The following is a 14,034-nucleotide window of genomic DNA, read 5'->3' as shown; positions in this document are numbered from 1 at the left end:
CTCTCAAACTGACAGCATCACAGACGCTTGTCTCCACCTGGGTCGGGGCACCGAATAATTTGGCCTGGCCCTGCATAAGCAAATCTTTGACTCCCCAGCAGACACCATGGTGATACCTGAATGTCCCCACACCCGTAACTCAAGAGAGAGGGGTTGACAGGGGCAGAGAACAGAGGGAAAAGCATTACACAGGGAGCCAGGAAGATGTGGGAACTCGGGGGGCTCTAGTGGGGGTGGATGGCCAGCTGGGAGAACCAGGGCAGGGAGCCAGGAAGACGTGGGGACTGGGGGGCTCTAGGGGGGCGGATGGCAGGGCAGGGAGCCAGGAAGACGTGGGGACTCGGGGGGTCTGAGGGGGCGGATGACCAGCTGGGAGAACCAGGGAGAGGACTGAGTGCTGGAGCTGATGAAGAGTCAAGTGAGGCCCCAGCACGTTCCTTTTGGGGATAAGTCTCTTCTGTTCCGCCCATAACTGCCTGAGAAAAGGGGAGTCCAGGGCGTGTGATGCAGGCACAGGCCTCCTTCCCAAAGACTCCTGGGTGGGGCCCCTCAGAGGGATGAAGGGATGGGCTGGCCATTTGGTGCAAGCTGGAGTGGACAGGAGGTCTCAGGGCCACTGCCTGCATCCCAGGACAGGAACCAGGAGGTCTGTGTAGCTCCTTCTCCGGCAGTTTCAGCTCCTGCCCTCATCCCAACCCCCATCCAGGCTGTGCCTCTAGCAGTAACGTGCCCAGTGACCTTCCCATTGAAGGAATAGTGCTGGGACTGTAGGCAAAGAATGTGATGAAAGGTCACGACGCTGAACGGCGAGGTGACAGTGAGGGCTCTGGGAAGCAAAGTCAGAGCAAAAGCTGTTTGTCTGTTTCAATATAGTCCATGACTGTTTCCAGAAAATTCTATCCTCCATGCAAATAGATTCCTTCAAGATGCTACTTAAAAGCACGACCTAGAGACTATCTGAAACAAGGCAGGTGTGAGGGAGTCAAAGACAGGAACCCCAAGTCTCTTCTGTAATGACAGAGCTTCTTAGAGTTTCCTGCCATGATGTCCATGAGGGACAGCCATGCATGGACAGGAAGCCACGGGGGGGTGTGCAGACACCTCTGCGCTTCCCAGTGCCTTGGTCCTGTGGAATCCAGTCCCAGCTCAGCCCTGTCCAGAACACATTGGGGGTTGCCTGGGCATGGTGGAAAAGTGTGCTTCCTGTGTCTGTGGCTGCAGAGGGAGCAGGCAAAGGCCTGGGGCCTGGCTCTTACCTCCCTTGGTCCAGGCAATGACGGGCGGCGGGTTGCCCTTGGCTTCACACTGGAAATCCACAGTCTGGCCCTCGATGACAACTCTGTCCTGAGGCGTCACAGTGAACTGAGGAAGAGCTTCCGGAGAGAAAGCATTCGAAACAGGACATGTAAAAAGCAGCATGGGGTAAAAACGCCACCAAGAAAATGACCACAGTCTTGGCAGACACCTGACGGTTAGAAGCGATGTCTACAACGAAGAGTCAGAAAGAGGCAGAGGGCACAGGAGAAGATGGGAGCGAAACAGAAGAAGATGAAGGACGGGTGAGTTCTCAGCATCACCCTGGAAAGCACACAAAGACTGTTCAACCACACCGTCAGCTGCAATGCACACAGGGCACAGATGAGGCCACACTGAAGCTTGTGGACACCAGGCTGACTTACAACGATTCCTCTCAATCCTCACCCTAAACTAATATTTGCAAATGCTTAAAAAAATGCCATCTGGTATAGCTGTGTGCGATGATAGTGGTTATTACCACTGGATGAAAAACATGACTTACAGAACAGTATTGTCTGGTATGATTCCATTTTTATACAAGTAACAGCCACAAAAAAAGTAAATCCACGTAACACGGCTGCACTGGTGTACATGCAAATAAAACCAGAAAGATGCTCGACAGATTGCCAGTGAGACAGGAAAGGGTTGAAGAGAGGCTGGCAGAAGGAAATGATTTCTCTATCTCTAATATCATCTCTAATAATTTAGCTTTTGCACTTCTGTATTGTTTGAATGTTTTCCAACACACGTCCCACTTCACAAGAATAACTCATTTTACAGTCCATTAAGCAATGTAGAAATACATGGCAGAAGGCGTAAAACAATGAATACTCCCAGGAGACTACATCCAAAACTGATCTTAAGGAAGGATTCAAAGCTGTCTGCAAGGTGTATCAACCACCTTACTGCACATGTGCACGCACGCACACACACACACAAACACACACACACACTCACTTATCCGACAGACACTCCTGCTGGCCAGGTGCTGGAGGTACAGAGACACCACAGCCAGCACACAGAGCCCGTCCTACTGAGCCTTCTGATGCAAAAATCTACAAATTGCGATCATCTGTAGGTAGTCCAATGGGGGTATAATGGATAAAAATAACCTGAGTGAAGTAGACAGGGCAGAGATTCTATGGAGCGTTGGTGGGTATGGCAGTGCGAGCTGGTGGAGCGGGGAGGAAGGGGCTGAGCCCTGGCTCTGGCACAGAGGATGGATACCCACCCTGGACGATGATGAACGCAGTGGCATGGACGCTGTCAATGCTGTTGGTCGCAGAGCACGCATACTCTCCGCTGTCCTCCTGGACGACGTTCTGTATGTAAAGCCCGCCAGAAGGTGTGATGTTCACTCGTGGGTCGACGGGCAAGGGTGTGCGGTCACCTCTCGTCCAGGAGATTCGCGGCGGGGGGTGGCCTGTGGCGCTGCACTCCAACGTGACGCTCTCCCCAACCAGCACCTCTGTATTCTGTGGCTGGATTACAAAAGTGGGTCGAGCTGTCACAATTAAACAGAAATTCTCAATTAATTTCTCCCGGTTTGACATGGTTTTTGCTTGATTTTTCCTATGTCAGGCTATTAATTCTATTTACCACCAAAATAGGGCAAAACAAACACAATGTAACTGCATATTTTCTTTTTAAAGAAATGTGCAGACAATAAAAATGGTTCACAGCCTCGGGTCAAACAACATGCAGGCCACCTGAGCAAAGTGAGCAACCATGGCTGCTTAGGAAAAGCTAACGAGGAAGGGCTTTTTCTTAAAATATGTGCTGAACTCCATGGAGGATCCTTATTTCTAAATAAAATACATTATGTCAGTCTTGTTAGACCTTGCTAGTAGTTCCTACTGGCACAAATTATTGTTAGTGAAGTATATTTAGAGTATACAAAAATAACAAATTTACTCATAAAAAGTGCAAATTAAAAGTAAGCAAGAAATAATATTTTTCAAATTTAAATCCAGAAAAAAGCCCTACAATTACGATGTGTTTCATGCGTGAGTTTGTGTGGAAACGGAACTCTCCCACGCTGGTAGTGAGAGCACGCCCTGGCCCAGCCCACCTGCAGAGACGTGGCCGTGCATACCAGCACTGAACATGTGCACACTCTATTGCCCAGAAATTACCCGGCTAAACAAAAGCTAGCAGAAGATAAGAAATAACTAAGATTAGAGCATAACTGAAGGAGACAGAGACACGAAAAACCCTTCAAAAAAAATAAATGAATCCAGGAGCTGGATTAATTTGAAAACATTAACAAAATACATATTTTGTTAATCTGTTTGACAAGCAGATTAGATAGACTGCTAGCCAGACTAATAAACAAGAGAGAAGAATCAAATAGGATAAAAAATGATAAAGGGGATATCACCCCTGACCGCAAAGAAATACAAACTACTATCAGAGATTACTATAAACAGCTCTACACAAATAAACTAGAAAATCTAGAAGAAATGGGTAAATTCCTGGACATATACACCCTGCCAAGAGGGTATTCAAATAGGAAGAGAGGAACTCAAATTGTCTCTGTTTGCAGACGACATGATTATATATTTAGAAAACCCCAACATCTCAGCCCCAAAACTCCTTAAGCTTACAAACAACTTCAGCAAAGTCTCAGGGCACAAAATCAATGTGCAAAAATCCCAAGCATTCCTCTACACCAATAACAGACAAGCAGAGAGCCAAATCCTGAGTGGACTCCCATTCACAATTGCTACAAAGAGAATAAAATACCTAGGAATACAACTTACAAGGGACATGAATGACCTCTTTAAGGAGAACTAGAAACCACTGCTCAAGGAACTAAGAGAGGATACAAACAAATAGAAAAACATTCCATGCTCTTGGATAGGAAGAATCAATATTGTGAAAATGGCCATATTGCCCAAAGTAATTTATAGATTCAATGCTATTCCCATCAAGCTACCATTGACTTTCTTCACAGAACTAGAAAAAACTGCTTTAAATTTCATATGGACCAAAAAGGAGCCCATATAGCCAAAACAATCCTAAACAAAAAGAACAAAGCTAGAGGCATCACACTACCTGACTTCAAACTATACTACAAAGCTACAGTAACCAAAACAACATGATAGTGGTACCAAAACAGATACATAGACCAATAGAACAGAACAGAGGCCTCAGAAATAACACCACACATCTACAACCATCTGATCTTTGACAAATCTGACAAAAACAAGCAGTGGGGAAAGGATTCCCTATTTAATACATGGTGCTGGGAAAACTGGCTAGCCATATGCAGAAAACAGAAACTGGACCCCTTCCTTACACCTTATACAAAAATTAACTCAAAGATGGGTTAAAGTCTTAAACATAAAACCTAAAACCATAAAAACCCTAGAAGAAAACCTAGGCAATAGCATTCAGGACACAGGCACGGGCAAAGACTTTGTGACTAAAACACCAAGAGCAATTGCAACAAAAGCCAAAAGTGACAAATGGAATCTAATTACACTAAAGAGCTTCTGCACAAGAAAAGAAACTATCGTCAGAGTGAACAGGCAACCTATAGAATGGGAGAAAATTTTTGCAATCTATCCATCTGACAAAGGTCTAATATCCAGAATCTACAAGGAACTTAAACAAATTTACAAGAAAAAAACAAATAACCCCATCTAAAAGTGGGTTAAGGATATGAACAGACACTTCTCAAAAGAAATTTATGTGGCCAAGAAACACGGAAAAAAAAGCTCATCATCACTCGTCATCAGAGAAATGCAAATCAAAACCACAATGAGATACCATCTCATGCCAGTTAGAACGGCGATCATTAAAAGTCTGGAAACAACAGATGCTAGCAAGGATGCAGAGAAAAGGAACGTTTTTACGCTGTTGCTGGGATTGTAAATTAGTTCAACCATTGTGGAAGACAGTGTGGCGATTCCTCAAGGATCTAGAACCAGAAAAATAATTTGACCCAGCGATCCCATTATTGGGTATACACCCAAAGGATTTTAAATCATTCTACTATAAAGACACATGCACATGTATATTTACTGTAGCACTATTTACAATAGCGAAGACTTGGAACCAACCCAAATGCCCATCAGTGATAGACTGGATAAAGAAAATGTAGCACATACCATAGAATACTATGCAGCCATCAAAAAGAATGAATTCATGTCCTTTGCAGGGACATGGATAAAGCTGGAAACCATCATCCTCAGCAAACTAACACAGGGACAGAAAACCAAACACTGCATGTTCTCATTCATAAGTGAGAGCTGAACAGTGAGAACACATGAATACAGGGAAGGGAACATCACACACTGGGGCCTGTCTGGGGTTTGGGGGACAGGGGACAGAGAGCATTAAAACAAATATCTAATGCATGCGGGGCTTAAAACCTGGACGACAGGTTGATGGGTGCAGCAAACCACCATGGCACATGTATACCCATGTAACATACCCGCACATTCAGCACATATATCTCAGAACTTCAAGTAAAATTTAAAACATATATATATTATGCTAGAAACTTAATCTATAGCTATTTTTACAAGCACATAAAATGTCATATGTCCAAATACATTTTTGTTTGGGCCAGACGTGGTGGCTCATGCCTGTAATCCCAGCACTTTGAGAGGCTGAGGTGGGCACATCACCTGAGGTCAGGAGTTCGAGACCAGCCTGGCCAACATGGAAAAACCCTGTCTCTACTAAAAATACAACAATTAGCCAGTACGGTGGTGCACACTTGTAGTCCCAGCTACGCGGCAGGCTGAGGCAGGAGAATCACTTGAACCAGGGAGTCAGAGGTTGCAGTGAGCTGAGATCTCACCACTGCACTCCAGGCTGGGCAAGAGCGAGACTCTGTCTAAATAAATAAATAAATAATAAATTTGTGTTTTCCTTTTGCCCTGTTGTTTGTTCAGGTCAACCATCCTTATCCACCACGCTAAAATTCAGAAAACTCCAAAAATCATTATTTTTTTGTAACTTATTTGTTTGGAAAATTTGATCTATCTAGCATGAGGATACTTATAGCCTTTATTCTACTTTCTGTGAATATCCATACAGTTTGCTATAGGATATTAATACATTGATTATAGGGCACTATCCCAGACTCTGCTGACCGTCTAAATTGGTATGTGGATTTTACACTATGCTACCCTTCCAAAAATTTACCCAAGTTTCTGAATATCAAAAGACATCTGGCCCAAAGGCTTTTGAATAAAGAACACAGAACTGTGAGAGCTAAAGATTTGGAAAAAAAATCTAAATTCACTCCAAAAGGAAACTTGTTAAATAAATTCAGGGTGCATTTAGATCATGGAATTCTATGCAGCTATAGAAAGAAAGAGAGTAAGAAAACTGATGTATCCAAAGTGAAAGACTAGAAAGATTTCTAAGCTATCATCTGAGAAAAATCACTTGCCTCAAATATGCTTACTTTTTTTTTGTATACACACAGGGAAGAAACTACTAAGCATTTTGGGAAGAGGGGAAGGGAAGAGGGAATTGAGCGCATAACGGAAAGAGCCAGGACGACGACTTTCTACCTTTTTATATATGTTAACATGTAAGCTGTGTTAGTCAAATATTTAAGTATAAATTACAAAAAATACAGAAATGACATTTAATATTAGCATTTCTATCAGAATAACAAATTGGAAACCATGAAGCTACTCACAAAAGTAGGAACACCAAAGTCAAAGTCGGCCTTGAGGGCATTCGTAGACCCTTATAACTTAAATTGAGCTTTAAAGAGCCTCATGCAGTACAGAAGACAAGACACAGATCAACAGAGGCCCACGAAGAGAAGTTCGACAGAAAACTGAACAGCTGCATCCCCACAGTGCTGTGCCCTCGGCATGAGAAAAAACTAACTTCAAAACCTGCCTGCCCCACCCAGGGAACGACGCCCAGTACAAGAGATAAATAAATCTCATTTAAGTGTTCTTCACCAAAACCTGGTGCTCACATGAGCTTGCTGCCCAGCTCCCCCTACATCAGCCAGAAGGAAGGTGATCCCCGACAGAAGAGCTGAGATAAACAAAGGAAGGACAAAGGAAGTGGGAACCACATGGATGCATCCAGACAAACACTGGAAGAACAAAATAATAATGTTTATAGGTTAAAAAAACACAAAACAGAACTAAGCACGTCAACTCAGCGGGATGAATACATGTTAGAGGGGAAGGTTATACTAACTTTAGGCTTTGGCAATTTAAGAATGCATTTAAAATTTTCTAGGCTAACCACTAAAAGAACAGAAATGGGTATATAGTGTACAAACTGGTAGTGGGAAGCAAATATGAAAAAATTATTTCCAATTAAAGCAAAAAACATAGAAAAGTTTGGACAAACAGTTCAAAATAAGAGGTAGAATTTATAAATCTCATATTGTTAACTACAATAAACATATTTAAATGGATTAACTTTAAGGAAAACTTAGGATTTTTAAAAAATTTCTAGCTCTGTGTTATTTATATTAAACATCTCAAACATGTGTACGTGGAAAGGCTCGGAGAAAAATGGTGGGAAAAGATACACCTGACAATAAAGATCAAGTAGAGGCTGCTTTTATGTATCTTACAACAAATTTACCTAGAAGCAAAAAGCACTGATAGAAGTGTTATTGATCAAAAATGTAATTCATCAGACAGATAATAACTGCAAACTTTTTATATGCCCCTAATCACAAAGCTTCAGGATAATGGGTGCGATATGCCCCTTTATGGCCCACGGAGACCTCCACGTCACTCTTTTCCTATTACTATACATTATTACCATAGTCTGCAACAGCAGTTGGCCATTTTTTTTCTGTAAAGGGCCAGACTGCTCCTGTTCTAAGTTCTGAAGGCCACGCAGGTTTTGTTGCTTCTCCTCAACTCCGCCATGGTAGCATACAAGCAGCCACAGACATTGTGCAAAAGAATGAGTGCAGTCATGCTCCAAGAAAACTTAATCATAGACAGTGACGCTTGAATTTCTTCTAGCTGTCATGTCGTCATAAGATACTGTTCTTTTAAAAGTTTTGATCATTTAAAATTGCAGAAAAGTATTCATACACCTTAGGAGAAACAGGCAGTAGGCAGGTGTGGACTGCAGGCTGTAGTGTGCCAGCCTGGCCTAGGCTTCTGGGCTTCCCAGGGCTGGTTCCCCCATGCTGCAGTAACTCCCTGTGCACTGGATGGCGGGAGACTCTTCATTTGTATCTGAGAGAGCTACACCACATGTTCAGACTAGTATACTAAATAGGGCTGTTATTCCTGAGAAAGACCCAAGAATTCAGATCAAAAGGAGCGAAATTTGGAACTCTCAAGCCATAAAGAGCTGGCTAAATATTCCTGTCCAGGAATCAATCAACCTACTCGCATAGTAACTCTCCTAAGTAGTTCATTACTCATAATCCATGGTTATTCTCCTTTGTCTGTAACACATACTTAACAGTACTACATAACTATTTTGTGGACTTTTTAATGCCTTAAAAACAGAGCCCAGGCTCCTTCTGGGAGCAGCGGCTGTGTCTTCACTTCTCTGCACACGCCCACAGCACTGACTTTGGAAAGATGCTGAACGCCTTGTGCTGAACATGTGGAACGTTGTTTGATTGAGGGCTTTGAGTCAGCAGTACTATACCACTGGGCTTTCCTTTGAACGGAAATGTGAGAGCCGGGAATTCTCAGCCTTCGGTACCCGTTGATTGTGGCTATGCTGGGATGTACCAGGTGATACAGAGATTAGGCCAATTAAGGAGCCGGCATTTAAACAAGAAACACCAAAACCACTTACAAAACAAAAGGTTTTATAACCATAATGGCCTGAAATACAAAATACCAGGGAAACAGCGACCCTGGCATGATTTGTGGCTGAAGCTAAAGGAAGCCAGAAGGTTTCAGAGAGGAAGTTACACCTGCAGCCTCCGTGGGTAAGGGCTCCGACTCTACCGGCTTCCACACAGGAGGACAGGCAGACCCGTCCAGAGGCGTGAAGGGATCCGCATCGTTTCCCAGAGCCGTGGGGTACACCCAACGCCCCATTCCGCTGTTGTGCAAGGGCCCAGCTCCTCTTCTGAGCAATGGCCACGGATAACACAGGTGGATCAGAGCAGAGTTTGCAACCTGGTGGGGCCCAGATGGATGAGAGGCCACAGCTAGACTTGATGTGGCTGAGACAGTTTTTAAATGTTTTAAATTTACGTGCCATTATCTTAAACATGAAAATATTGGATAAAAATCTAGAATTGTGGTTCCTTTTACATAATCCAAGCCCTTCGCAAAATAGAGACCTTGTTACCACATGGCAACAGCTGGCTGTGCCTGAGTAGCTGTCCCTTCAGAGGGCGCCTGGGTGGTGGGGTCAGTGGGTCGGGGGTGGCACAGTCTCTCCAGGTTCCCAAGGCCCTCTCTCCATGGGCTGGGCTCACAGCATGGACTGCCCCGGCTGTGTGGACTATGAGTGTGTCCCCAGATGAGGGGCTAACTGGGGACCACAGCACCGCTCACAGATCATCTACGACCCTGCGCTTCGAAAGCTCTGTGAGCCAACCCTGTATTGCAGCTTCAACTTCAGACTTCAATGTTCATTCTTATTTTACTGAGTTGGGGTGCAAGGAAAGAAGAAGGCAGATACTGAGGGACGACAATTCTGGGCGGAACCCAGGTGTGAAATGCCCACCACATACCTGGAGACCCGAAGTACCTGAGGGTCACCTCTTGCGTCTTCACCTCTCCGGCCACGTTCTTTGCCATGCACTGGTAGATACCCTGGTCTGTCTCCTGTGTGTTCTGGATCATCAGGGTCCCATCATCCAGCAAGTTTAGGCGGGAATCTGTCTTCATGCTCAGCTCGTTACTACAAAGACAGAAATTTGGTCTGGTCAAGTGTTGAAAGCACAAAGACGTACCTCACCCATCCCCAGCACAGGGGTTTCCAGCCTTGCAGCAGGTGTATCAGAGCTCGTGCGAGCAACAGCTCACCTTCCAGGGTCTCCTCCTTCCTGGCAGCCCCTGATCTAACAGGCAGTTCTGAAAAGGGGACCGCGTATTCGCACATCTCATTCACTCAGATACTTATCCTTAGTATTCACATGTTCAATCTATCTACATGTTTTAAAGTGTTCCTAATTCCAAAGGAGAAAGCAATGAACAAAATGGAAAAAATTCCAAGGAAACATTTTTTTTTGTTTCTGGTGAATTAACTAAAAAGGGTAGAAACATTTTTACATTACTAAACGCCGAAGATACACCTACGTGCATTTTATTTTTTTATTTTAGAGACAGAGTCTCACTCTGCGGCCCAGGCTGGAGTGCAGTGGTATAACCATGGCTCACTGCAGCCTCAGCCTCCTGGGCTCAAGCGCTCCTCCTGCCTCCAGCTCTGAAAGTGCTGGGACTGCAGGAGTGTGCCAGGCCTCTCTATCTGTATTTTAACAAACAGTGCCTGCAAGCTGCTGGCTGGCCTCCCTCTTGGATCTGGGAGGAACCTGTGGAGCTGCACCATGAACAGGCCAGGACACGGGTGACCTCACCCTCGCATGGCTCGGTCAGTCCTCAGGCAGTAATGACCTCCCCGGGGCCACGCTGCATCACACACACTTCGGCAGCCAAGAAAAGCTGCAACACCTTTACCCCAATGCTCAGTCCTGCCGCCTCTCCCCTCACCCACCTGTAACTTCGCTTTAGTTCCCTTTCTACAGAAGCAGGTGAAGAGGAGAGAGGTGACACTGGATGCCACTGAGATCACAGTCTATGGCAAGTGTGAGGACTAAGAACAGCCAGGCATGGAGCCCTCTGAGAATGCAGATGGGCCAACGAGAACTCCTGCTTCCAGATCGTCAAGACAGACAAGGCCTCTGTGAAACAGAAACCCACTTCCTCCGTGCACGAGATTCATCATCTTCCATGCGCGTTTCCTAAGGAATGTGTGGAGCCTGCACCACGCTGGGTCGTTCATGCAGGAGGAGCAGCCCCCGCACTGTGCAAAAGCACTTTCCCACGACCGCCCTCAGACACCTGCTAGCGTGCTGCCAAACCATCGGGGACGCTCTCGAAAGACCAACACCCACCTTCTCCCAAATCTTCCTCATGCTCTCCTCTGCCTGGCACCAATCCCCCAACCTGCAATCTGTCCTTACTCACAGGGCTTGCTAGACGGAAGCAATGTCAGCTCAGGCCCGATAAATACGACTCTCTCTGATGTGGCCCGATCCCCTGCCCAGAAACACGGCGAGCCAGCAGGTGAGGCTGGCCTGCAGGTGACTCTGGATGTTAGGTAAGGCCGGCCGGCAGGCAGGTGAGGCCAGCAGGTGAGACTCCAGCTGGTGGAGGGCAGAACCCAGCACGGGTCACCAGGCCTCAGGACCTCGGCTCGAGCCCAGCACAGGTCACCAGGCCTCAGGACCTCGGCTCGAGCCCAGCACAGGTCACCAGGCCTCAGGACCTCGGCTCGAGCCCAGCACAGGTCACCAGGCCTCAGGACCTTGGCTCGAGCCCAGCACAGGTCACCAGGCCTCAGGACCTCGGCTCGAGCTCTGCCATATTTAGCTGTGAGATTTCAACTTTGGGCATCAATTTTTTCATATATTAAATGTAAGTGTGATGGACTGGGGCCAAATTTATGCTTCCCTGACTTTTACATCCACACAACATAATATACTGCAGAATTCCTCCAGTGTTCTCTGGATTTTAAATCTCATCTACTTGGGAGTCATCCAAGACAAGAACTGTGAACAGAGTGACGGCACCTTATAGGCTCCTTGTCCGGCACTGCAGCCAAGGTCAACGTGACCTTTCAGTCATGAGGATAACAAAATCTAGAGCTGGAACAAACCTGCCATGTCCTCTTCAGCATGGACACATCTTCCCGTTCTGTTCGTGACAACTGGGGGCAGCCAGTTCCCTGCTCCTGTCCATCTCTTCTATAAACACTGCCTTGCCCGAGAGCCAAGCCCAGCCCGGTTTGCCTCTGGAGTCTGGAACAATGACTCAGTGTGTGCCTCATCTATCTGCCCGAGTATCACAGGGCTCACATCTCAGACGCATCCCTCTTGCTCCCTCATGACTAAACATGGCCAGAGAGGAGCAGCGCAGGAGCGCTGGGGCTGGGCCGGCAGGAGGAGCTCCTTCAGAAGCTGTCCTCACGCAGGCAGATGGGAGAAGCCAGGACATGGTGGCTTTACTTCAGGATTTTCTTTTAAGGATTCCTTTCAAAAGGTCACTTTGAAAGTGCTCCACTCCAACTCAGGACCCTCGGTGATTTGACCCCAGGTGCCTTTGGGCAATCTGACCTCATTCCCACCTAGGCCTCTCTGCCCCCGCACCATAGGTCCTGCCCCACCCACCCCCCTTGCACGCCTTTCACCTCCTCCCACCTCCCACCTCTCCCCGTAGACTCCACTACTCCTTCACCAACACGGCCCCAGCTCGCAAACCTGAACGGGGCAGGGGTGCTCCCCACATCTGGGCTCACAGGTGCGGCTTGCTGCCGGAACACGTGATGGTCAGCGGTAGGACTTCCCTCTGTCGCCCTGCCAGCCAGCAGCCGGGACCAACTTAGCCTTAACAGGCCCACACCATGTTTGCGGACACAAGGGGAGACTTTCTTTGGGAGACAAGTTAGATCCACACGGGAGCTGAGCAAACCTGTGTCAGCAGCTGCATGGCGCTCGTCTCCTGAAGATGCCGTCCCGGCAGAGGTCAGGGCCCCTCCCACACCCGCTCAGGTTGGTCACAATGCCCCAGGTCAAGGCTGCCAACAACAGTGACCAGAGCAAACAGGCTGCTGCCAGAGGTCAGTGGGCAGGGAGAGAACAAGCAGCACACTCTCCCTCCCTCCCACTGGGCAGGGCCGCAGGGACACGGTGCCCGGCCAGGGCACCCCTGTGCTGCCCGGGAGAGAGTGGGGAAGGGGCCCGAGCGTGGCAGAAACGTCGTCACACCCCCCGCCATGTAAGACCGGAAAAGAGCAGAAATATCTCATCCCTTGTACTTTTCCCTACGTGGCGGGGGAAGAGTGGACGTGGGCCTTGGTGGGGAGTGAGGTGCGGTTTGGGTGTCCAGGTGTAACTCTGAGAGACGCGTGGGGGACATTTCTGTTTGGCCCCAACTCACTTGTTTCGCAGCCAGATGATCTCAGGCTTGGGGTTGCCTTCGGCTCGGCAAGTGAAATACACGGTGTTCCCCGAGGTCACGTCTGCATCCTGGGGCTCGGATGTGATCCGGGGCCTTTCTGTGCCCAACAAGAAAACGGAAACCTTTTTAGTGTAAACCACGACATGAAAATAAACGACAACCCACGCTGAGTCCTCTGTGTCCAAGAGGAAACCACAGATGCCCAAAGGCGTAATTCAGCCATAAACATCCCCCACAAAATTGCCAGACCGGCTTCTCCACAGCCCCGTCTATGGTGCGGATCCACATGATGTCTGCACCAAAGGGCGCCATGTTCTGACCACCTGAGGGACAGGCTGGCTCAGAGCTAGGCAGACGAGCCCCAAATGACAGCCTTTGGCGTCCCCTCAAGGCCCTTCGGGAAAGCCAAACACCAGGGCAGAGTGGACAGCCACAGGTCACTATTTTCAGTGAATAAAAGACAAAAAGTCGTACTCTGTAGATAAAGCATCGCTGAAAGAATAAGTCTCTAAAAGCACAGGCAGGTGGCAGACACCACAGCTGGAGCAACTCCCAGCCTCCCTCCTCCACAGCTGCCCTGGTCCTCACCCTCCACCCTGGACAAGGGGAAGAACGGCCTCTCCCGCCT

The 14,034-nt window shown here is 47.3% G+C and overlaps 1 protein-coding gene across 8 annotated transcripts in view; it reads right to left on the bottom strand.

The window, feature by feature from the left end:
* The window catches only part of PXDN (peroxidasin), a 112,332-nt gene that overhangs the window by 31,912 nt on the left and 66,386 nt on the right, over positions 1-14,034 (bottom strand). For all 8 annotated transcript variants that reach the window (XM_045369895.3, XM_074012482.1, XM_074012479.1 and 5 more), the window contains 4 exons: positions 13,386-13,503; positions 9,959-10,128; positions 2,528-2,800; positions 1,257-1,373 (listed from right to left, as the gene is read on the bottom strand). In XM_045369895.3, the coding sequence (XP_045225830.2) occupies positions 1,257-1,373; positions 2,528-2,800; positions 9,959-10,128; positions 13,386-13,503 (678 nt within the window). The remainder of the gene's footprint in view (positions 1-1,256; positions 1,374-2,527; positions 2,801-9,958; positions 10,129-13,385; positions 13,504-14,034) is intronic.

This window comes from Macaca fascicularis, chromosome 13 (assembly GCF_037993035.2).
Source record: "Macaca fascicularis isolate 582-1 chromosome 13, T2T-MFA8v1.1".
Classification (NCBI taxonomy): domain Eukaryota; kingdom Metazoa; phylum Chordata; class Mammalia; order Primates; family Cercopithecidae; genus Macaca; species Macaca fascicularis.
This window is presented reverse-complemented; position numbering and strand designations above follow the sequence as displayed.